This window comes from Pelobates fuscus, chromosome 11 (assembly GCF_036172605.1).
Source record: "Pelobates fuscus isolate aPelFus1 chromosome 11, aPelFus1.pri, whole genome shotgun sequence".
NCBI classification, from domain to species: domain Eukaryota; kingdom Metazoa; phylum Chordata; class Amphibia; order Anura; family Pelobatidae; genus Pelobates; species Pelobates fuscus.
Genome location: NC_086327.1, coordinates 82,882,326 through 82,908,561, shown reverse-complemented (window position 1 = coordinate 82,908,561; position 26,236 = coordinate 82,882,326). Strand labels below are relative to the sequence as shown.

The following is a 26,236-nucleotide window of genomic DNA, read 5'->3' as shown; positions in this document are numbered from 1 at the left end:
TATTTGCGCCACCCTCCCTCCTAATACTCCCTAAACAGGGTCCCGGTCCGGTGCCGTGGCCCTTTAAGAGGCGACCAGGCCCCTGTAGTATCAGCCTGCAGGGAGGAAGGGGCAGGCTGTCACTACCTGATTGCTTCACAGAGCCGCCTGGGAGGAATGGAGAGGAGGAGGCTGGCGGCACCGGAGGCGCACACAGCAGCATGAAGGCAGAGGAGAGGCTGGAGTGAGCTGCTTCTGCATTCTCACTCCCTTCAGTGTCAGCCAGGACCAGATCACCAAGCAAGTCACTCTCCTGGACACAAAGGTACGCTAAAAGGAGGTTGACTGAAAATATATCAAGTAGGACGTGTATGTGCCTGTGTGTGTGTGTGTGTGTGTGTGTGTGTGTGTGTGTGTGTGTGTGTATCTGGGTGTGTGTGTCTGTGTTCCTGTGTGTATCTAACAAAACAGATTTAATAAATTATGTAAAAAATCTGCAGAAATTTAGATGTAAAAGTGTCAGAGCATTATTAAGCCCCTCACCATTTCAGTGACAGCTGCAAAGAGTAGAGCCAGGGCAGTCAGGGGGGCAGGAAGGCAATTGCATCCTGGGCCACCCACAACGAAAGGAACGGGACAATTACACCCATCTGCCGCCCCTCCGCCCACACTCAATACATTTCTATACAAGTCCCAACACAGTCACACATTGCCCCCCTCAAACACATTGCACAACTCACACACTGCAATAACCACTACAGCCCTACAGATTGTTCCTTTAATTAATCTTCCAATGCCCCTCCCGAGATTAGGTTTTGGATCCACCCCTGGGGCCACTCGGATGAGAAGGTTGCCATTTTTCTGAAAATTAAAATAGTGGGAGGAATGTTTTTTCGTTTACATTGTTGTGCAGGACTAAGACGAAGGCAGGAATTGTGAAGAACTTTGCTAGCCTGACACTATGAGTTTGTGCTTGGGGTGTACTTGGAAAAAAGAAAAGTTCTGATCGGCCAGATCAATAGAAGAGAGCAGGAAAAAAATACTATAATATTATATATAAAAAAGTAGTTTTATTCACCCCTCCGGTATGGTATATATTTCACGGATCCTTTACCAGAGTCCTCGGAGTCTGAGGGTTCTGTGCAATATCTTAGCTGTTCCTAGAACTGCACTCTTCTGGACAGTGAGCTCAGAACTTAGTCCCAACTGGAATATGTTGAAGCCAACTTGGGGGTCACATTCCCGAGTGCCAATATAACAACTGGAACTACTACTGCCTTCACTTTCCACATCTTTTCTAGCTCTTCTTTCAGTCTTTGGTATTTCCCTTCTCATGTTCCTTCTTCCCAATGTTATAGTTACTAGGTATTGCCACATCCACCACCACTGCACTCTTCCGTGCAATGTCAGGTTGGTTGGTCAGTACTGGCTTGTCGGTCTGGATTGGAAAGTCTGACAGGATCTGACGCTTCCCAAGGTAAAAAAGGTTGAACTTTTTTTTTTTTTTTTTTTACATTTTAGTTTTTATTAGTTCCAAAAAGAGTATTAACACGCAGTACATCACAATTTCATAGCACATTTTCCCCATTACATTCTAACATTACCTTTATCTCATTTATTAATATTGTACTCATTACATTATTACATTGCCTTTATATCGTTCATTAGCATTGTAATCATTTATCTTCATATTATATTCCTATTATATAAAAGAGGAGAAAAGTGAATGCCTTCTTTTCTGGTTTAGTTTATCTTTTCCTCATCTATCTTATCTTTTCCTCATCTGTCTTACAATTGTAATATACTCCTTTTAATTTGATGCAGTATCAATTAATTTTTTTTTTTTTAAATTCTTTATTTTTGTCGTGCATGTTATAACAACAAGCTTGTGCAGCCACAACAGCGGTCACAAGCAGTAATGTAACGAACAGTTAATACATAACGTGGCATATGAGTATACGGCACAATTTTTTAGTTTTGTTAAAGAAAAAACATAGACATTTCTTTACATTTGTTTCAAGCTTAGCTAAAACAATAATCAAGGGAGAGAAGTGTACATCCCGCTGTCTAGAGTTTCCAAAAGATAAATTAACTAGCTGGGTAAATGCAGCGGGAAGGACATAATGCATGAGGGTATGTTATGCTACGATTAACACGCTAATACACATTGCAGAGTAATATTTAGTAAAATAAAAATGATAAGCCCAATAAATGATTAAGTACTGTCAAAAACTGACATGCCTCCTCTCGCTGCTAACAGTAAGACGCGGTGGGGCATGTGAGCAGACTGGCTAGACTAATAACGCTAATGCAAATAGGGCCTAACAGGCATTGCTAGTATCTGATTAAATCGGTTTTATCTAGTCTAGTGGGGGGCGTGCGGGTGATCTGTTCTAGCAGTTCTGAGTTGCCAAGCCCAGTGGTAGGATAACAGCAGTATGCTCATGTGGCTGGTATGATACTGGGCATTGGAGTCAGTATGGTGCTAATGGGAGTCTCCATTAATTAACATGCTGGTCTATCGCCTCCAGACTAGGATGCGTTGCCGGTGGTCAGATTAAATTTAGGTACATTTAAGTAAAGGCATATAGCTAATAATTAAGACATGTAGATACAGTTATATGGTCGCACTCCGTTGAAAAAATAAAATTAAAAAGGAGAAGACAAAAAACAAACAAACATGGAGTGAGCAGTGAGTAATCTGTCCCGGTGTTCATCCCACACCCTTTGGGGGTAAGATGTGTTCATGCTTACGATCGCCTATTCGGGACACATGGCCCTTTTGCGAGAGTCCCAGTCCCGGCAGCGCACGTGAGTGAGGGCATGCTGTAGGCCTCATCCCGTCAGGAGCCCGGCATATTGCGTGTTTCAGGCGCCGTGCTTGCTTGGTAAGGCGGCAGGCTCTGTTTTTCACGATCTGTTGCTTGGTCGGTGACTTGCGTCTGGAGACTCTGGTAATCCGGGTCTGTCTGTCCCCCATAGGCTGTCGCCAGATAAGAAAGCCAGCAGGTCTCCGCTTGAGCAGCAGCTGGAGCGTTGTCCCCAACTTGAGATTCCGTCTGCTCCAGGCTTGAGTGGGACCACGGTCCATGCTTGTCCGGTTGCGTGTATCGCCCATATTAGTGCGCCGGTGCGGTGTAGTGTTCGCAGTGCCCTGTGGTGTCTTCCTCCGTGGGTGTACTCTGTGCTCCGGGGAGCTCACTCCTGCGGCTCTCCGTCTGTGGTTACGGTGAGTAACGGTAGTCGCTTTTTGTTTGTGGGAGGTTGGGCGAGTGAGTAAGCCCCTTAGGCGCTGAGGTCGTCTCGCTGCGGCCATTTTGTGCTCTCTTCGTGGGTGCTTTTGTGAGCGGGCGCCATGTGTTTGCTTGGCATGTTGCTGCATGCGCCGCTCCAGTTTAGTCCAGAACGCCTCAAATATCGCTGCTAGTCTTGCAGTTTGTGCAGCTTGTTCTGCGTGGTAGTCTCTTGGGCCCTTTGTGCTCTCCCTGAGTGGCGTGGCAGTTACCTCAGCATCAATTTCAGGGGCACTGTGAGTCCGATTGGTTAGGCCTGGCCCGGAGCATCCGGAGCTCGGTCCTGAGCGGGAAACTGCAGCCCAAGTTGTCGCGTGTGTCCAGTATCAATTAATTTTAAGTTTTTTAATTTCCATAACCAAACAACAAAGAAAACAACAAAACAGAAAAAAAACAAGAAAAAAAAAAAAAAAAAAAAAAAAAAAACAAAAACAGAAAGCACCCTACCACCATTCACCCCGCCGAACCCTGGTTAGTCACCCATTACCTTTATGTACTCTATTTAATCCCTCTATCTCTATATAAAGAGCATATTCAGTCGCTTTTTATCCAACTGTACCATTCTTTTTTATACTTGTCAAGACATCCATTAACTTCACTAGCCATCTTTTCATATGAGCTAATCTTGTTCAGTTTAGCATATACTGCCTCATTTGAAGGAATACATTTCTGCTTCCAATTGCCTGCTAGGGCTATTTTTGCTGCCATAAGGATATTTAAAATTACCTTTCTGTGAGCATGTGTATTAATCCCAGGAATAATATGAAGTACAAATTTCTCCACATGCAATGGAATCATAAGCTTTATTTTTTCATATATTAAATTCTGAATTCGCTTCCAAAACTCTCTTAAATATAGACAATCCCAGAAAATATGCAGCATAGAACCAACGTCTTTCTCACACCTCCAACACAACCTTGATGAGTCAGCATACATATGTGCTAATCTTTGCGGTACCAAGTACCACCTCATTGTCACCTTACAATACGCCTCCCATAACGATAAGCTACGTGAGGCTTGCTTGGTGCTGAACATAGCTAAGTGCCAATCTCTCCTTGAAAATTGCTTCCCAATTTCTGGCTTGTCGGTCTGGATTGGAAAGTCTGACAGGATCTGATGCTTCCCAAGGTAAAAAAGGTTGAACTCTTTTGAGGTAACAACCCTCAGGTAAGCCAAACTGAAAAATAGTTTGTCCTAGAAAATACATATATCTCTGTCCTATGGGGCCCAGTTTCTCACCCTGTTGTATGTGTACACACACCAAAGGCAGGGGGTATGGCATGAGGGGGCCAGCTGTCCACCTTAGCGACCCACCCAGAAGAAGGCCGTCTAGGGGAGAATGGAGGCAGTGAGGGAGAAGTACTCTCAATGACCTTTCAGTACTGCTCCCTCGTGCACTCTGCTGTGATACTGGAAACAGGGTTATGATGTCACGTTGGCCACACTTAACAGGTGCGAAGGAGCAGTGCTGGAAGAGCACGAAGATTACACAAGCCTCACACTGGATCCCAGCTTTCCAGAAGGTAGAGAGGCTGGGTGGACTTAAAAATAATTTGTGAGTGTGTGTGTGTGAGAATGTGTGCCTGTCAGTGAATGTGAGTGTGCATCAGTTTGGTTTAAATCAGTGAGTGTGTCAGTCAGTGTCCCCTGTGTGTGTCAACATCTTCTTTGTGTAAATGCATTTGTTTCAGTGTGTGTGTGTGTGTGTGTGTGTGTGTGTGTGTGTGTAACCATTATGTATGTATAATATTACAATTTTGTAAATATCAGAAAAAAATAAAATTAAAACATGCATGCATTTAAATGTGCATTTTCTCATTGAGGGTATATCTAAACCATCTTGCAAAAACTACAGATCTCGTCTGAATCCTATAAAAGTCCCCCTTCTAACCCCGCCCAGACAATCTGTAGCTATCCAATCACAGACTTTCCAATGAAGCTCAATGAAAAGTCTTTTCAAGGCAGGTGGCACCTGGACAATTACGGCCTCTTGAGTTTCACATAACTCATGTAACCAAACCAGGAAGTAACAGGACCAATTGACAGCCAGGTGGATGTAACATTGTTAATTTATAAATGTGTCAAAATCTATTGAAATTGGTTATTTAACAAAAAGAAGACACTTTCTTCACACATCACAGGTACCTTACCTTAGCACTCTCTCTTTTCTCACTCTCCTCTTTCAAAGGTGGACTTACTCCTGTATGGCTGGGGACTTAATATGTAGCACAACTGAGAAATGGAATCTGATGTGATTTTCAGGACAATTGTATATCATGCCACAGCAAAGGTGCTTATACCCCTGAATCTTTTCTTTACTGTACACTGTTTATGTAACATTGTGTGCTACTCTTACAAAGAAAGATTTGAAAACAAACAAAACAAAAACAAAAAACCCCTTCAGACCAGAACTGGAACCATGTGGACAACACCCAAAAGTTTTTTGTTTTTGTTTTTTATTCTTTATTTTCACAAACCAACAGACAGAAATCTTAATGCAAAAGACGTTGCAGGTACAATTAGGTCATATAGAGTCCACATTCAACATCTTGGCAATTAGTTAGTGCACAATTGACCCCAACGTTTGACAGAAGGTCTACAAAAAGACATAACCAGTAAACGCACTCTCGGCAAGATTTTATGGTGTGGCATAACAGTGATAGGAACAATTATAGAAACCAAGAAGATAAAGGGAAAAAATATCCCTAGGGTGTGAAATCCTATCGCCTTTATGAAGCGATACCAGATTGTTCTACTTATGCAATCGATCGGTCAAAACGGAGCCACGAACATCCACTAGATAGGTGAAGGATGCATCCAGAAGGGAAAAGAAGAAAAGAAATGCGGGGAGAGGGAAGGAATACAAGGAGGAGGAGAAGGAATGGAAGGGGAGAGGGAAGATCACCACCCAGGGCCGATCTGAATCATGTGGTATCATCATATGAGTGATCTTCCCATGCCCTACTCCAGATGGGGAGTGTCTCCTATTCAAAGAAAACTACGTGCTTGGGGCGGGATTCGGGAATCTACTGGGCCGAGGGTAGAAAGGATTCCCCCTCCCAACTCCCACGCTCCACCCAACACTCCGCCCTTCAGGTCTCTCCTTACCGTCAATACCCACAAAAATGATCTCCTAACTTGCCAATGAGTGAGTTAGATGTCAAGTCTCACTCCAAGTGGCAAGCGCTACTTAGGTAACAATGGAGCATGAGATCTACAGTCCATCTTTGTAGGTGTGCCAGGGTTCCCAAGTCTTATAAAAGGAAGCTAGGGACTCATGCAAGGTCGCAGTAAGTTGGTCCATTAAATGGTGTTCGTCAATTTTGGCCCTTATGTCACCTACAGATGGGGGAGTGGGTTGAAGCCAGTGAGCAACTAGAACTCGTTGCGATGCCAGTGTAATTTTATTGCACAGTTTCTGTTCATGATGGGTCTGGCCCTCCATTGGCCTAGAGAGCAAAAAAAAACAGCGCGAACGGCCTAGCGAAGACCTCCCTAAGGATAGACCTTATGTCCCCCCAGAACTGAGGTAGGGCAGGGCAAAACCAACACATGTAAGGGTAAGTCCCCTTCATTCCACACATTCCCCAGCAGTCATCCGAGGGGCGATTGCCCATCTTTAGGAGCTCTGCGGGGGAGGTGTGCCATCTAAAAAGGATTTTATACATCTGTTCCTGGGAGGTCACACAACCAGAGACCTTCGCTGCGGCTTCCCACATATCCTGCCATTCATCTCCATCGACGTCCTCTCCCAGGTTCCTCTCCCATTGTTTGATATAGCGTAGGGGACCCCACATGTCTGCGTGTAAGCGGAGGCCGAACCTATGCCTAATCATGTCCCAAATAGTAAGGGAGTATCCCTGGGCATTCGGTGTAAAGTAGAGCCCACTGGGGCTTCACCACCACATATAAAACATTGGGAGGTCCGAGCCCATAAGCTACGATTCCAGATCTACCCATTGTCTGTCACCTGGAACCACATGCCACATCACCATCTGAGCTAACTGGGACGCATAATTCATAAGGAAATTCGTTAGATCCAGTCCCCCCTCTTCTTTGGCCTGTACAGCATGTTCTGCACCAGCCTATGCTGCTTGCAGGCCCAGATGAAAGGGTCTATAGGTTTCTGAGCAGCATCCATCTCAGGCTTGGATATTAAAATAGGAAGTGCCTGAAAGAGGAAGAGGAGCCGGGGGAGAACATTCATTTTGACACTCTCAATGCGCCCAATCCAGGAAAATCTCAAACCCCAAGCTTTCAGATCTTTCCTGATGGCTTGAAACAGAGCGTGATAATTAGCTTTGTGTAAGGCCTGCCCATCTCTGGTGACCACAATGGCCAGATACTTGATGGAATCTGTGAGGCAGAGCTGTGATGTGGAGCTGAGTGTCTTCGTCAGTGCCTGACAGGTGCATCGGCATAGCGCTGGATTTGGACAAGTTGACCTTATATCCCGAAATTTGACTGAATATCTATCAGAGGGGGGAGGGAGTTCAGCGGGCCTGCTATCGTGAGCATGACATGGTCGGCATATGCCGCCACCTTGAACTCTTCACCTCCGATCCCTACCCCTCTGACCTTTGAGACCTGAAGAAATGGTTCCAACGCAATGGCGAACAGAAGGGTCGATAAGTCCACAAGTGCTTCAAAACCAGACCGGCAGCAAGCCGCCCAGTGAGGAAGAGAAAGGGGCAGAGACCAGCTGGCACGAGGGACCTGGGGCCATATAACGAGTAGAGAGAGCAAATGCACTACAGAGGATATGGTTTGCCTATCCAAGATCATCTCTGTCACCGAACAATCAGACTTGTCAGAGCTTCCCATATGTCGAACACACATGCAATCAGGTTGTTCTAAGTAGGTGCTCCCAACCCAAACTGCTGTCCTGTCATGCGTGCACTACGGCCTAAAGCCATGCTTAGGTGGTATCTGCAGAAATGCAGTTTGGTGTCTGAAACATGATGCTGGTTTCTGCTTACATGCAGGGAGTCCAATGTTCACATATTTCAATACATTATAGCTACAACGCATTAACAAGGGAGGAAGAGAGAAGGGTGAAAGATAAAATACAATATATTGGACACAAACATTTTCCTGTAGACTTTGTTGGTACAAAAAGACTTGCCCACTACTGACAGTCCTATCTATTGCCCTCAATAAGACTTTGATTGGTGAATGTATGGGCATCATGTTTTCATCTATTCACCAATTATCCCTTCCTCCATGTTTTGCAAAATTCATTACATCATATGGTAGACCTCCTATTATCTCTGACTTTCATTTTCTTTATCATAAAAGCTAAAGGGTTAGGTACTGATGTCAAAGATTCACTAGACCCCCATAAGTGCTCTGGTTGGACAACTGTCTAGGTAGCCTAATTTCCCCAACTAATGCACACACACTCTGGTCTTTTAAGTACAAGTCCATCTTTATCATGCTTCCATCTCTACCAATTAGCCAGTGGAGGAATGTGTTTATAGTACAGTTTAAAATCATGCTCACCTCACAAAGCTGTAAATCTGCTGCACGTTCAGACTTCCTTCTTCACTATTCCTCAGAGCCAAGGAGATGAGGTTGCAGTAGTTAATGGGGGGACGAGGCCAGGAGTCCAGCTGGGTCAGACCTCTTTGCACTCTCACTTTTTTACCTGTACACTTTGTCTGCTTGTGTGCAAGTTGGCTGGGTACAAATGTGTCGTCATCTTCTGTACACTGTAAAATAAGAAGGTCGGGTTTTAGTTTGCCCCCAAACAGCTGTTGTATAAATCATGACTGAAAAAAAATAATAATAATAAAAAATAAAAAAAAATACATATATATCCACACACACACACACACACACACACACACACGACTGAAGAGAAAACAAAGTTTATATATATATATATATATATTTTACAAGTATAATGGCACTCACTGTTGCTGGTGACACAGTAGTTAACTCAATGCCCTGGTGCTATCCCACGCTGTGCTTATATACAATATATACATAGAAAGGATGCACTCTCCGGTCTTCCAAAGTTAGAAAAGTATTTATTCCATCAAACGGTATATAATATAGATTAATCGACGTTTCGACCCATTCGGGTCTTCATTAAGATCAACATATAACCATAAAGACAAACTTTATATAGAAAAAAATAAAGTGTACTCACCAATTGTGATTATGACCCTCCTCCCCTTACTCAAAACCCGGAAGTGTCTGCCGGTCGTCACGTGATTTGCGTAATGACGTAACCACGTTGGGCGTGCGTGATGACGAAAGCGTGGTTACTAGGAAACCAGTGTATACAATAAACGACCGGTTTGATATGGTTCTGTGTAAAGTATATAGTAAAGTCTGTGTGACTATCTATTGGGATATTAGTGAATATGATATATACGATATACATCATGAGAATCATATTAGAACACATATTATGTGGAGCATTCCATAGATTCAATTAAGTGAAAAGAAAAACGTGCCATATGTGTATAAAAGCACCTGTGAAAATAAGATCAGTGAAAAAACTATGGAAAAGCTGTGACCATGCCCCACTGTAACAACAATGTGTATAAATTCATAAAAAAGTTAAAATAATGTTGCTATACCATAGGAAGATCATAAATCAAATCCTCTATTATTAAGTAGACTAATGGGCAAACAATATCTTGTTATATATAAATTTTAGGTATCTACTCAGAAATTAGGGTTCTGTTCTGACACTCCAGGCACCCAGACCACTTCTGCCCATTGGAGTGGTCTGGGTGCCAACCCCACTACTCTTAACCCTGCAAGTGTAATTATTGCAGTTTTTTATAAACTGCAATAATTACCTTGCAGGGTTAACTCCACCTCTAGTGGCTGTCTACTAGACAGCCACTAGAGGTCACTTCCTCCTTCATAGCACAGGTTTCTGTGCTAGAGCGTCGCTGGACGTCCTTACGCTGTATGAGGACCTCCAGCGTCGCTCATTTCCCCATAGGAAAGCATTGAAATTATTTTTCAATGCTTTCCTATGGGGAGCGCTAATGCGCATGCGTGGCATTGCCGCGCATGCGCATTAGGTCTCCTTGGCCGGTGGGCGGGATCAGTCTCGCCCACCGGCCAACGCAATGGAGAGGAGGAGCGTCGCAGAGGAGGAGACAGTGACGAGGGACATCGCCGCTGCCTCAGGTAAGTGACTGAAGGGGTTTTCACCCCTTCAGTACCTGGGGATTGGTGGGTGGGAGGGAGAGGGACCCTCCAGTGCCAGGAAAACGGATCGTTTTCCCGGCACTGGAGATTCCCTTTAAGAGCATATAAACCTAGTAAAGCAAACAGATATATTTGTATTGAGTAGATTCTGTCAAGAGTGAACCCACAGTTTAACAATTATACCATATAGCAGATATTCTAGAACTTCATGGCTAAAAAGGACCATAGGGAGCAGCATTAAGGATTCAATAGCCACCTTAAAAAATCATAAGCATAATACTACTGTAATGTAATATTGTAGAAATAGCATACGGCCAAGAATATAAGCTAGCTGGAAAAAGTAGGAATAATAAAAAATATAAAAAAAATAAATAAAAAATAACTAATAGAAATAAATATAGATAAAGATAAACAGCTAGTATTATATATACAGGGGATATCTGTTCTGAGCAAGGACCTCATATTCAAAGGAAGATAGAGTAAACAATATTTTCGTTCAGTCCTTTAGGTGTCACAGTCTCTAAATGATGTATCCAACGGGCCTCCCTTTGTAGCAGCATTTTGGATCGGTCTCCCCCTCTAGGTAGGGGCGGAATATGGTCGATAGCTGTGAAACGTAAAGTCGGTAGTCGATGTCCTAAGTCCAAAAAGTGTTTTGCAACTGGTTTGTCACTGGCGTTGTCACGAAATGCGGTGGCGATGGTGGATCAATGGCCCTGTATCCGATCTCTGAGGGTCAAGTTGGTTTTACCCACATAGGACAGTCCGCAGGGATAAGTAATCATGTAGATCACATGGTCAGTGGTACATGTGATATATTGAGAGATGTTAATTCTTTGGCCGCTGTGTGGGTGGGCAAACGAAGTTCCACTGACCATGTGGCTACAGGTGACGCACCCACTACATTTAAAGCACCCCTTTCTGACAATTTTGGTAGGTATTTGGTAGCAGTGTCTAGGGTCATTTCGCACTAGTATCTCTCTGAGATTTCTGTTTCTTTTGTAACTGAGTGTGGGTGAGTTTTGAAACGTCTTAGGTAGTTGTTTATCCGCTCGTACCAATCCCCAGTGTTTATTGATGGAATTTCTGACCACCGATGTACCCGTGTGGAATGTAATAGGGAAGAATATCTTGGACATCAATGTAGTTTTAGTGATCTTTTTATCATTTTCAGACTCCCAGATTTCTTTTGCTCTTAGCTACTTTGAGAATATGGACCAGGTATCCCCTAGCCCTGAATCTGTACCACATTTCTTGAAGTTGTATTTCACGATGTTCCATTGTAGTATTATACCTATATACTCTCAGAAATTGGGATATAGGTAAAGATGCTTTGAAATTTTTCGGGTGGAAACTTGAAGCCATAAGTAGGGTATTCGGTTCCGTCTTTTTACGATAGAGTGTGAACTCCAATTTCCCATCTTGTTTGAAGATGGTCACATCTAAGAACTGTATAGAATGTACATCATAGCTCATAGTTAGTTTTACTGAGGTAGGAGCTTGGTTGATTTCCAGTATCATCTGCTCTAGTTCATTAGTAGTGCCAGTCCAAATCAGGAATTTGTCGTCCACAAAACGATGGTAGTGTCTCATCCGATCTCCATATTTTTTTAGAATCTGCCGGTTTTCGAAGACGGACATAAAGGCGTTGGCATACGATGGTGCCATCGCCGCTCTCATAGCTGTCCCAGAGAGTTGAAGGAAAAAGTTGTTCTCGAATTTGAAATAATTACAGGATATGGCGATATAGAGAAATTCCAACAGAAATTCTATAGACGGTACTGTATACAGTGGAGAGGAGCTGAGGATCTCTCGCAGAGCCTGCACACCGCCATTATGGGGTATGACCGTGTACAGGCTCTGGACATCGAGGCAGGGCCGGACTGGGAATTAAAAGCAGCCCTGGAAAAAAATTATTTACCAGCCCCATAATGCGTCGCGCCAGCATAGTGTGCAGATAGAGAGTTAGAAAAGATAACTTAAAATTATTACTCCAACGTGAAAAAAAGCACATATAGGCAAAAAAAAAAAAAGAGTGCAGATTTATTTTAAGCAGACGTGCCTTTGCATATAACCAATGTTTCAGTCCAACTACCATGACATATTAAGGAAAGCTTGGTAACGGGACTGAAATGGTGAATGTATGTAGGGCACAACTGTAAAAAATTACGTTATCTTGTTTATTTTGAAGTCCTGTGGGTGCGCTCTTCACTTTAAATATGTTATTGTGCTGGAGTATGCACCTAGAAACAAGACTGGGCCAATATCTGCTCATTACATATTGTACATATCAATGACATTTCTTAGTGTATTATGCATATATAAATGTACATTTATATATGTGTAAATATTATAGGCATAATTATATATATATATATATATATATATATATATATATATATATATATATATATAAAATCAGTGGCGGATCCAGAGCCTGATCTCAGGAGGGGCACCTATAGATTATTTAAAGAAATAATCCATGCACAATAACCACTACAGCTCTGTGTAGTGGTTATGGTGCCAGGAGTGCCGGGACCCGCTCCCAGAGTAAATAGTCAAACCGTTTAAGTACAGTTTGACAACTTACCTGGGGTCTGCTGGGATATGGGGCTGTAGTAGGGTATAGGAGGAGGGGTGCAATGTGTGTGAAAGGTTCAGTGTGTAGGGTGTGTGGGGCAATGAGTGTATGGGTGGCTGTGTGTGTGTATGGGGGGGCAGTGTGTGAATGTGTATGGTGTGTGTGTGGGCAGTGTTTGTATGGGGCTAGAGTTCACTCTCACCACTGGGACCACCAGGAATCCCTGGTGGTCGCAGTGGTGAGAGTGAACTCTAGCCTGTAGCTCCAGGGCTAGAGTTTCCCTGTGGCACTCTCCCTCCCCCTCTGTCTCTCTCTATTAACCCCTCTTTCTCCCCTTGTGTCTCACTCTCCCCCCTCTGTCTCTTCCCCCCCCTTTCCCTGTGGCACTTTCTCTCTCTATTCACCCCTCTTTCTCCCCTTGTGTCTCTTTCTCCCCCCTTTCCCTGTGGCACTCTCACTCCCACCCTGTGTCTCTCTATTCGCCCCTCTTTCACCCCTTGTGTCTCACTCTCCCCCCTCTGTCTCTTTCTCCCTCCTTTCCCTGTGGCACTCTCCCAACCCCTCTGTCTCTCTCTATTCACCCCTCTTTCTCCCCTTGTGTCTCACTCTCCCCCCTCTGTCTCTTTCTCCCCCCTTTCCCTGTGGCACTCTCCCTCCCCCTCTGTCTCTCTCTATTCGCCCCTCTTTCTCCCCTTGTGTCTCACTCTCCCCCCTCTCCCTGTGGCACTCCCCCCCCTCTTGTCTCACTATTCACCCCCCATTCCCTCTGTCTCTCTCTCTATTCACCCCCATCCCCTCTGTATCTCTCTCTATTCACCCCCCATCCCCTCTGTCTCTCTCTCTATTCACCCCCCATCCCCTCTGTCTCGCTCTCTCTATTCACCCCCCATCCCCTCTGTCTCTCTCTCTCTATTCACCCCCCATCCCCTCTGTCTCTCTATTCACCCCCCATCCCCTCTGTCTCTCTATTCACCCCCCCATTCCTTCTGTCTCTCTCTCTATTCACCCCCCATCCCCTCTGTCTCTCTCTCTCTATTCACCCCCCATCCCCTCTGTCTCTCTCTCTCTATTCACCCCCCATCCCCTCTGTCTCTCTATTCACCCCCCATCCCCTCTGTCTCTCTATTCACCCCCCCATTCCTTCTGTCTCTCTCTCTATTCACCCCCCATCCCCTCTGTCTCTCTCTCTATTCAACCCCATCCCCTATGTCTCTCTCTCTATTCACCCCATCCCCTATGTCTCTCTCTCTATTCACCCCCCCATCCCCTATGTCTCTCTCTCTATTCACCCCCCACCCCCTATGTCTCTCTCTATTCACCCCCCATCCCCTATGTCTCTCTCTATTCACCCCCCATCCCCTCTGTCTCTCTCTCTATTCACCCCCCCTCTCTCTAGTCACCCCCCCCTCTGTCTCTCTCTCTATTCACCCCCCATTCCCACTGTCTCTCTCTCTATTCACCCCCATCCCCTCTGTATCTCTCTCTATTCACCCCCCATCCCCTCTGTCTCTCTCTCTATTCACCCCCCATCCCCTCTGTCTCTCTCTCTATTCACCCCCCATCCCCTCTGTCTCTCTATTCACCCCCTCTGTCTCTCTCTCTCTCTCTATTCACCCCCCCATTCCTTCTGTCTCTCTCTCTATTCACCCCCCATCCCCTCTGTCTCTCTCTCTATTCAACCCCATCCCCTATGTCTCTCTCTCTATTCAACCCCATCCCCTATGTCTCTCTCTCTATTCACCCCCCCATCCCCTATGTCTCTCTCTCTATTCACCCCCCCATCCCCTATGTCTCTCTCTATTCACCCCCCCATCCCCTATGTCTCTCTCTATTCACCCCCCATCCCCTATGTCTCTCTCTCTATTCACCCCCCCATCCCCTATGTCTCTCTCTCTATTCACCCCCCACCCCCTATGTCTCTCTCTATTCACCCCCCATCCCCTATGTCTCTCTCTATTCACCCCCCATCCCCTCTGTCTCTCTCTCTATTCACCCCCCTCTCTCTAGTCACCCCCCCTCTGTCTCTCTCTCTATTCCCCCCCCTCTGTCTCTCTCTCTATTCACCCCCCTCTGTCTCTCTATTCACCCCCCCTGTCTCTCTCTCTATTCACCCCCCCTCTCTCTCTCTATTCACCCCCCTCTGTCTCTCTATTCACCCCCCCACTGTCTCTCTCTCTATTCACCCCCATCCCCTATGTCTCTCTCTTTATTCACCCCCCATCCCCTATGTCTCTCTCTCTATTCACCCCCCATCCCCTATGTCTCTCTCTCTATTCACCCCCCCCATCCCCTATGTCTCTCTCTCTCTATTCACCCCCCCATCCCTTATGTCTCTCTCTCTATTCACCCCCCCATCCCCTATGTCTCTCTCTCTATTCACCCCCCACCCCCTATGTCTCTCTCTATTCACCCCCCATCCCCTCTGTCTCTCTCTCTATTCACCCCCCCCCCTCTAGTCACCCCCCTCTGTCTCTCTCTCTATTCACCCCCCCTGTCTCTCTCTCTATTCACCCCCCCTCTCTCTCTCTATTCACCCCCCCACTGTCTCTCTCTCTATTCACCCCCCCTGTCTCTCTCTCTATTCAACCCCCCCCCCCTGTATCTCTCTCTATTCAACCCCCCCCCTGTATCTCTCTCTATTCACCCCCCCATCCACCCACCCACCCACCCACCTTAGAGTAGTCAGGGGGCCGGCCGCGTTCCACACTGCAGCCTCGCCGGTCCGGCTGCACTCCTACTGCTGAGGGCTGAAGGGGGAGGGAGCATATCTTTACCATGCTCCCTCGCGGCTCCCGCACGGATGCTGCTGGGGATTGTGGGAACCGCGAGGGAGCATGGTAAAGATATGCTCCCTCCCCCTTCAGCCCTCAGCAGTAGGAGTGCAGCCGGACCGGCGAGGCTGCAGTGTGGAACGCGGCCGCCGGCCCCCCTCTGAGTGTGCCACCGGACCGGCCACCCGGTGGCACATACTTGCGCAGCCCCCAGGTGCCGCGGCCCACCGGGAAATTTCCCGGTATCCCGGTGGGCCAGTCCGGCCCTGCATCGAGGGTGACCAACAGAGAAGTGTCTTCTATCAAAGGTGCTTTATTGATCTTCTGGATGAAGTCCTGTGTGTCACGAGAGAAACGACCACACCGATAGTCATCGAGACGGAGACGACAGCGAAACCTAGGAAAACAACCCTAGACTTATAGTAGAGTGTACTACTACACACACCTGCACATAGTTCACCGTACGATAAACGACTAAAGTCAATCAGCCTAACACCGGTATTGGTGACTTACAATCTCGCTTCTGAAGAACGTAAACATGATATACATCTTGCTGAGAGACCTGCGAATCTCCTTATTACTGAAGCTTACGCAGAGATTTGCATATCTCAATGTATAATATATTCCTACAAACAGTGGCGGATCCAGAGCCTGATCTCGGGAGGGGCATTTGTAGATTATTTAAATAAATAATCCAGACACAATAACCACTACAGCTCAGTGTAGTGGTTTTAGTGCCAATAATGCCAAGACCCCCTCCCAAAGTAAGTAGTCAAACTGTTTAAGAACTGTTTGACAACTTACCTGAGGTCCTCTGGGAAATGGGGCTGTAGTAGGGCAGAGGAGCAGTGGTATGTGTGAGTGGTGCAATGTGTGAGGGGTGCAGTGTGTGTGTGTGTGAGGGGGACAGTGTATTAGCAGTGTGTGTGTGAAGGTTGCAGTGTGTACGTGAGGGCGGCAGTATATGTCAGGGGTGCAGTGTGTGTGTGGGTCAGTATGTGTGTGACAGTTACAGTGTGTGTGTGTATTGCAGTGTATGTGTGGGGCAATGTATGTGTGTGGGGGCAATGTATGTGTATATGGGGGCAATGTGTTTATGGGGGGCAGGGGCAATGTGTGTGTATATGGGGGGCAGGGGCAGTGTGTGTGTGTGTATGGGGGGCAGGGGCAATGTGTGTGTATATGGGGGGCAGGGGCAATGTGTGTGTATATGGGGGGCAGGGGCAATGTGTGTGTATATGGGGGCAGGGGCAATGTGTGTGTGTGTGTGTATGGGGGGCAGGGGCAATGTGTGTGTGTGTGTATGGGGGGCAGGGGCAATGTGTGTGTATGGGGGGCAGGGGCAATGTGTGTGTATGGGGGGCAGGGGCAATGTGTGTGTGTGTGTATGGGGGGCAGGGGCAATGTGTGTGTGTGTATGGAGGCAGGGGCAATGTGTGTGTATATGGGGGCAGGGGCAATGTGTGTATGGGGGGCAGGGGCAGTGTGTGTGTATGGGGGGCAGGGGCAATGTGTGTGTGTATGGGGGGCAGGGGCAATGTGTGTGTGTATGGGGGGCAGGGGCAATGTGTGTGTATGGGGGGCAGGGGCAATGTGTGTGTATATGGGGGGCAGGGGCAATGTGTGTGTATATGGGGGGCAGGGGCAATGTGTGTGTATGGGGGGCAGGGGCAATGTGCGTGTATGGGGGCAGGGGCAATGTGTGTGTGCGTGTATGGGGGCAGGGGCAATGTGTGTGTGCGTGTATGGGGGGCAGGGGCAATGTGTGTGTATGGGGGGCAGGGGCAATGTGTGTGTATGGGGGGCAGGGGCAATGTGTGTGTATGGGGGGCAGGGGCAATGTGTGTGTGTGTATGGGGGGCAGGGGCAATGTGTGTGTATGGGGGGCAGGGGCAATGTGTGTGTGTGTATGGGGGGCAGGGGCAATGTGTGTGTGTGTATGGGGGGCAGGGGCAATGTGTGTGTGTGTATGGGGGGCAGGGGCAATGTGTGTGTATATGGGGGCAGGGGCAATGTGTGTAAATGGGGGGCAGGGGCAATGTGTGTGTGTGTGTATGGGGGGCAGGAGCAATGTGTGTGTGTGTGTGTGTATGGGGGGCAGGGACAATGTGTGTGTATATGGGGGGCAGGGGCAATGTGTGTATATGGGGGGCAGGGGCAATGTGTGTATATGGGGGGCAGGGGCAATGTGTGTGTATGGGGGGCAGGGGCAATGTGTGTGTGTGTGTATGGGGGCAGGGACAATGTGTGTGTATATGGGGGCAGGGGCAATGTGTGTGTATGGGGGCAGGGGCAATGTGTGTGTATGGGGTCAGGGGCAATGTGTGTGTATGGGGTCAGGGGCAATGTGTGTGTATGGGGGGCAGGGGCAATGTGTGTGTATGGGGGGCAGGGGCAATGTGTGTGTGTGTATGGGGGCAGGGGCAATGTGTGTGTGTGTGCATAGGGGGCAGGGGCAATGTGTGTATGTGTGTGTGTGTTTAGGGGGCAGGGGCAATGTGTGTGTGTGTGTGTATAGGGGGCAGGGGCAATGTGTGTGTATGATAAGAAGGATGGGGGGCTTTTATTTATTTATTTTTTTAATGTGTGTGTTTTTTTTAAAATTTAATTAAAATATAAATGTTATGTCCCCCCTCCCTTCTTACCTTTACTGGGAGGAGGGGGGACATCTTTCGTTCCCTGGTGGTCCAGTGGGGTTCATTGGTGGTTCCAGTGGTAGGAGTGAACTCTAGCCCGCGCTCCAGGGCTAGAGTTCACTCTCGCGAGATTTGGAGCGTTGCCGTGGTAACCGCGGCAACGCTCCAAATCTCGCGAGAGGAGGACCCGGAGGAGCTGCTGGAACAAAACACTGGTAACAAAACACTTTTTGGACTTAGGACATCGACTACCGACTTTACGTTTCACAGCTATTGACCATATTTCCCCCCTACCTAGAGGGGGAGACCGATCCATAAAGCTGCTACAAAGGGAGGCCCATTGGATACATCGTTTAGACACTGACACCTAAAGGACTGAACGAAAATATTGTTTACTCTATCTATATATATATATATATAATATATGCTATATGGTATAATTGTTAAACTGTGGGTTCGCTCTTGACAGAACCTACTCAATACAAATATATCTGTTTGCAGTTCTAGGTTTATATGCTCTTAACAGAACCCTAATTTCTGAGTAGATACAAGATATTGTTTGCCCATTAGTCTACTTAATAATAGAGGATTTGATATATGATCTTCCTATGGTATAGCAACATTATTTTATTTTTTTGTAAATATCTTTTTATTGAAAAGATTCTCAGAATAGTTAACAAGAAAGGTTGAAATGCTAAGAATCGCGCAGGTTTCAGATGAGCAAATGAACTAAAAAAAAACCAATTAGTAATTATTCAAATCGAGATACGCAGATCTCATGTGTAACCATGGTAAGGGGGACACACAGGTCTCAAGGTAAACTGAGTGTTCATCAGACAACATGCATATATCTTGCATTGATGCACGGTAACAATTTCGATGCCCTTCCAGCATGACCTGGCAGTGTTCTGCTGGTGTGTAAGACGATTTTCGTGTGTGGGGAAGCATGTATACTGTAATAGATTGTGTGAGCATAAGGCCACGCAGGTCTCGGGTTTGTGCTCATACAACCCTGCCTATTGTGTGACTACCTGTTTCAACTTCTTAGGCACCCTTGGTAATGGGTTCCCTTTCGGGTCCCTTGCCTCTTCTGGGCTCCTCTCTGGGTAAGTATCCTAATCGGTCCCGCTGGCTCATTGTGAATGACCGTGACTCTCTGGCTGCGAGTCGTCTAGCTAGGGTAGTACGTGTCGTCGGTTGGTGTGCCAAGACCCTCTATGAGGACCTCCGTAGGGAATTTGTGGTTGTAATGTTGTTCCCATGTAAGATATATGGTCCCTATGCTGGGTCCCGGGTTCGTGTCATAAAGTGAGTCGTTGTCGGCTCTTCAGGGAGGCGTCACATCTAAGGCCTGTCCAATGTGTCCGGTGTGCATTTGGTAGTTGTGCAGCGTTATTCGAGTGTTTTGTGGTCAGTCCTCCCTAGTCTTTTTTTTTATTTTTTATTTATATTTATTTATTCCCTTTTTTTTTTTTTCCCCCGTCTCTCCTTCCCAGGGTGCTCTTCCCTTGCGTATCTGCCTGCCAGTAGGTCATGCTGGATGGCATCGTCTTCTAGGTTGCCCTGTAATTGCTGGTCTCCCTTCGGGAACAGCCCAGTGTTGTCGTGTGCGGTCAATGTTTGTCTGTATGTTCAGTAGGGTTCCAAGTGTGTCCATGAGGTAGTTAGGCTAAGTGTGGGTATTCTCTAGGTCCCTTGGGTGTAATGTCGGTCTTCTAGCGGTCCGTCTTTGTGTTGGTTGATGTGTATCTGTGGTTGTCCTCAGTCTCTGTAACGTGTTTGGTGATGGTATGTTCTGTGAATCTTAGTTGTACTTTGTAGCCTAGGCTCCATATGGCGTGTTGAGGCGTCATGTCCCTATATGTCAGTGGTGAGTCGGTCTAAGCCATGAGGTGTACTCCTCTCATGTCTCGTGTCTCAAGTCTCATCACCAGTCGTACTCCGGGCGACATCGGTGTGTCGAATGTTTTGTGTCTTGTTGTGTCGTGAGTGCAGGTGTTCGTGTGCGGGTCCTATGTGGGTAGGGGTATAGGGAACAATTAGAGGTTGAGGGGAGGGTAGGAAAGACCATGAGGTCTCGGGTATGCTTCCGCATCCTCGGCGCGCCCAGGTCCGTTCCCCGCACCACTCAGTGGGGTCCAATTCGTCATCCGCTTTGTGTGAACTCCTACGTTATGTATAATAGCCATGGCCTCCAGGATTCCGTATGTCGCTCTCCCCGTCCCTGAAGATCTGCTATCCGTGCTTCGGACGTTCTTATTTCCTCCACTGTGCGTTTCCAGTGTTCCATCGTGGGTGTGTCCTCCTTCTTCCAGTGAAGTGGGATTAAGGATTTGGCTGCATTTAGCAGGTGCCTCAATATCGATTTTTTGTAAACCTGCAAGGGTTTTTCTGTGTAATGTAGGAGGGCCCCTTCCATTGTCAGGTCCTGAGGTTCATCTAGTATGATGTTTATTTCCTGTCCAATGTTCCTCCAGTATGTTTTAATTTTCCGACAATCCCACCAAATATGGCGTAGCGTGCCTTCACCGTCATGGCACCTCCAGCAGATGTTGGGGATAGTCGGGACGTATCGGTTGAGTTGGGCTGGCGTGCGGTACCAGTGTGTTAGCAACTTGTAGTTGACCTCCTGGAAGTGTGTGCTAGAGGAACTCTTGTGCAGCAGGGTTAAGATTTTTTCCCATTGATCGTCCGAAAAGGTCTTGGCTGTCCATTCCTCCCATGGACGTTTGAACAGGTTGTTTTTCGGGCGGGTTATCAGGGTCTGATATAGAACTGAGACTCTCCCGTCTGAGTCCGGTGTTTGCGAGCATAGTGTCTCGAACCATGTTAGTTCTCTATGAATTTTGGTTCTGTGCGGAAGGTTAAAATAATAGTGTCGCAATTGGGCTTAGTGAAACTGGTGCAGGAGCGTGGGTGGTCTATCTTCCGATAGTTCTCTTAGTGATTTCACTCCTGCATTTGTGAGCACAGCATGTATCGGTATGTATCCGTCTTGATGAGCTAGTGGCCATGCGGACTGGGCGAGACCGTCCCCCAGGTTTGGGTTGTGGGTTATGGGTATCAGTGGGCTCGGTTTGGGCGAAATCCTTTGGTCGGTTCGCAGCTTATCCCAGTGTTTGAGCGTGTGTGCCACTGGTGAGTCAGCCCCTAGGGTGTCCTGTGCCGTATCATCCCTGTGCCACAGCAGTGTGTGTATTCGGTGATCTGTGTAGTCTCTCCACAGTCGCACCCATCGCTTGTCCGGAGGGGCCACATGAAGCTCTCTTATTCTCTGGAGGATGGTGGCTTGGTGGTACTTTCGAATGTCCGGCATAGCTAGCCCTCCCCATCTCCTTGGGAGGCAGAGTCTTTCGTAGCTAATTCGTGCTCTGTCCCCCTTCCAGACATATTGTATAAGCGCCGTTTTCAGTGTCTTAAAAAACGCGGGAGGTACCGGGTGGGGCGCCGCGTGGAAGAGGTATAAAATCCTAAAGATGTTCATCTTAATTACCGCTATCCTTCCCAGCCATGATATGTGTGCGTAGCTCCATCTCTTCAGGTCCCCCAGTATGGTGGTCAGTAGGGGTTGATAGTTGCACATATAGAAGTCTTTTGCTTCGTGTGTTATCCACAGTCCCAGGTACCTCATCCGATCTTGGCACCAGTGAAAAGGGAATTGTCTTCTCAGTTGTGTGCATTCAGTTTCGGGTACCGTGATGTTAAGGATGTCGCACTTTGTGAAGTTGAGTTTCAGTCCTGAGATGCTTCCATACTCATCGAATTCCTTGAGTAGTCGCGGGATGGAGTTAGTAGGGTCCCGGAGGAAAAACAGCATGTCATCCGCGTATGCGGCGACTTTATGTTCATGCGATCTGAAGTTGAGGCCCGTGATCCCTTGGTTTTTCCGAACGCGATCTAGAAGCGGCTCCAGGGTGAGGGCAAATATGAGTGGGGAGAGCGGGCAGCCCTGTCTTGTGCCGCTTTGAATGTCGAAGCTGTTCGTGAGGGCCCCATTCACTCTGACTCTAGCGTTCGGTCCACTGTATAATGCGGTAATCCATGTGAGCATACCCAGTCCTATGCCCATCTTGCGTAGCGCCTCCGTCATAAAGTGCCAGTCTACTCTGTCGAAAGCCTTCTCAGTGTCTGTGGAGAGTAGGAGTAGTTTCGTCTTTGTTAATCTGGCCAAGTGTTGTACTGCGAAGAGACGGAGGGTGCAGTCCCTAGCCTCTCTGCCCGGTATGAAACCTGTCTGGTCGGGGTGTATGAGTCTCTTCAGGTGCGTTTGAAGTCTCATCGCCAGCACCTTGGAGAAGAGTTTTATATCGGTGTTAAGGAGTGATATTGGGCGGTAGTTGCCTACTTGTTCCGGGCATTTGCCTGGTTTGGGGATAACCGTGACTATGGCGGCCAGTGATTCCCTGCCGAACTTTGTACCTTCCCGCAAGCTGTTGAGGGCCTTAGTTAGGTGTGGTATGAGGATGGATCCAAATTTTTTGAGGTATTCCATCGGGAAGCCATCTGGTCCTGGGGCCTTTCCGGTTTTTGCTGCTTTCAGTGCCAGTTTAATTTCTTCCTCGGTGATGGGTGCCTCCAATGCTTCCGCTTCCTCCTGGGTGAGGGCGTCCGGTTGAAAGCTCTCTAGGTATCTTGTTGTATCCTCTTTCCTCGCATTCCGAACCGGGTCGTCCTCGTCTCCTCGTATGTTGTATAACTGGGAGTAAAACCTGTGAAATTAGTTTGCAATGTCTTCCGGGAACTGGGTGGTTGTGCCCCAAGTTGTGCGTATGGCGCGGACTTGCGCTCGTCCCTGTTCACCCCGTAGCATCCGTGCCAGTAGTCTTCCGCTCTTGTTGGCATGCATGTAGAAAAATGCACGCGACCGTCGGGTGTTACTGGCGTGTTTGTGCTCAGGTAGATCGGAAAGTTGTCGTCTATGTGCTATCAGGTCCCTGTAGGTTTGGTCCTGCTGGTCTCGTTTGTGGGCCATTTCCAGTTCAGAGATCTTCCGTGTCAGGTCGGCTACTTGGTGCCAGACGTCCTGTTTCCTCCTGGTGGCCATTTGGATCAGGTGTCCCCTGATGACGCTTTTGTGTGCCTCCCATATCGTCATATCCGAGACCCCCTCTATTGCGTTTTCAGCGAAGTAGTGGTTGAGATGTTCCGCGATTTGGGTCTTGAGGAGCGTGTCCGTCAGGAGTGCATCATTGAGTCTCCATGAGATCCTGGTGGGTCGGTACAGGGGCGATAGTAGCGTTATCTGTGCTGCCCCATGGTCTGACCATGGTGTGGTGAGGATGTCCGCTTTTTGCAAGTATGAGAGCCCCTCCTGTTGGATAAAGAGGTAGTCTATACGGGAGTACCTGTCGTGGATTGTGGAGTAGTACGTGTAATCCCGATCGTCGGGGTGTAGCGCTCTCCATGTGTCCACCAGTCTCAAATCTCTGAGGGCTTTGTGTACCGTTCTGATAGCCGAGTGAGGTATGCTGCTGCTTCCCGTGGTGGTGTCTATGAGTGGATCCAATGGGATGTTGAGGTCCCCGCCAAGTATGAGTATACCTTCTGTGAATCTTGATAACTTTGACAGTGTTCGTCTGAGGAAGCTAGCTTGCCCGGTGTTGGGCGTATAGACCGTGGCTATGGTATATGTTTTCCGCGCTATTTCACCTTTGATAAAGTGATACCGTCCTCCGTCGTCAATCATCGTGTCCGTGGACGTAAATTGTAAGTGGGCAGCAAGGAGTATCGCGGTTCCTCCCTTGCGTGACGTTGGATGATTGCTAAAGTAGTTGACTGGGTAATTCTTGTCTTTCACTAGGGCGTTCGAGACCTCTCTGAGATGTGTCTCCTGTAGGAGGGCGATGGAGACCTGCTGTCTCTTGAAGCTCCGCAATAGGTGTGTTCTTTTTTCTGGGGTGTTCAGGCCCCTGCAGTTTTGAGATCTGATCACCAGGGGAGCCGGTGTGTACGCCATGTGTGGTATGTCTTCGTCCGTCAACGGTGCTGGTGTGCTCGCTCCGAGCAACATTATTTTAACTTTTTTTTTATTCTTTATTTTTGTTGTGCACAAATAACAATCGGTCTTGCGCTGCCACAACAGCAGGAGCAAGCGCTTAGACACACATAGTATAACTGTGGCATTAGATATAACTGCACATTTTATATATGTTAGCGAAAGATAAATGAGTAGAACGAGGTGCAGATTGAGATGGGTATCTTAAGAGCTGTATGCACCCAGATTAGTCTGGTTTGAATAGGCAATAATTAAACAATAAAATAATAATACAGCGAGAGATGTATATTGTGGAGCATAACAAGGTAAGTCCCCCAGAGGGTCCCCCTATTGGGAGTGTAGAAGGTCTTGAGACAGGATCATCTTAGGGGCAGGCGGCATATCAACATTATTCATGAGAGAGAGTAAGTCTCTTAAGTCCAGCACCAGGGGAGTCCATTGCCCATTGCATCAATCAGCCTATGCCCTCCATCGGCCAGACCCCCATCTCTGGGAGTGTGCCACACCGCTTGCCTTGTGGCATACATGTAGGCGGGTGGGCTCTTGTGAGCAGTTGGTCACCCCCTCTCACCTTGTCTCCTGCTGCCAGACCTTTGTTGGCCTCTCGGGTGTTAGGTAGAGGCTTGTGTGGCTTTTGCTTCACTGCTCGCTGCTGTCTTTTCCTCCGCCTCTGGTGCCCCGCTCGGATGCATGTGGGTGCTGGGCGGCTTTGTGGGCGCTGGATCGCTTGATGGGAGTAGATGGTTGGTGTCCGCCGTGAAAGAGTGGGAGGCCGTGGTGGGGCAGGCTGATATAGTACTCCCTACAACTTCCTCCAGAATGCATCAAAGTGGTTATTCAGCCATGTGAGGATGTCTTGTGTAGCGTCTTTAGGGCCATCGACACATGCAGTGTCCGCCATCTTAGGTAGGTTTTCATTTGCTAGCGACATCCCACTTCGCGGAATGCTTGGGGTAGCCTCTCTGGGGTGGACCGGAATCACCCCCGCCGGTCCAAGGGGGGGGGTAGCAGGGCTTGCTCGTTCTGAAAGCGACTTCAGGATCCCTGCAGGTCAGGGGAGCGGCCGCCTCCCCCGCCCGGTGTGTACCAGGCCGCAAAGTCGTTTGTGGTGCCAGCTGGCCCCAATAGAGCCTAGTAGCGTCCCTCTGTGTGCCCTTTGTTGCAGGTGGCAAGTGGGTGTTCGGTATTGCTATTTGTTTTGCTTGTGTGAGCGTGGTTTGCTTTTTTTGGCAAGTCTGTGCGGGAGCTCATGGAAATCACGACTCCCCGCCATGATGGTCAGGCCCCGCCCCCTATTTTAACTTTTTTATGAATTTATACACATTGCTGTTACAGTGGGGCATGGTCACAGCTTTTCCATAGTTTTTTCACTGTTATTATTTTCACAGGTGCTTTTATACACATATGGCACGTTTTTCTTTTCACTTAATTGAATCTATGGAATGCTCCACATAATATGTGTTCTAATATGATTATCATGATGTATATAGTATATATCATATTCACTAATATCCCAATAGATAGTCACACAGACTTTACTATTCACTTTACACGGAACCATATCAAACCGGTCGTTTATTGTATACACTGGTTTCCTAGTAACCACGCTTTCGTAATCACGCACGCCCAATGTGGTTACGTCATTACGCAAATCACGTGACGACCGGCAGACACTTCGGGGTTTCGAGTAAGGGGAGGAGGGTCATAATCACAATTGGTGAGTACACTTTATTTTTTTCTATATAAAGTTTGTCTTTATGGTTATATGTTGATCTTGAGGAAGACCCGAATGGGTCGAAACGTCG

At 47.4% G+C, this 26,236-nt stretch overlaps 1 protein-coding gene across 1 annotated transcript in view; it reads right to left on the bottom strand.

Annotated features, from left to right (window-relative positions):
• FOXR1 (forkhead box R1) overlaps window positions 1–26,236 on the bottom strand; it is a 73,363-nt gene that overhangs the window by 35,513 nt on the left and 11,614 nt on the right. The window contains exon 4 of the mRNA XM_063435570.1: window positions 8,775–8,983. Within this exon, the coding sequence (XP_063291640.1) occupies window positions 8,775–8,983 (209 nt within the window). The remainder of the gene's footprint in view (window positions 1–8,774; window positions 8,984–26,236) is intronic.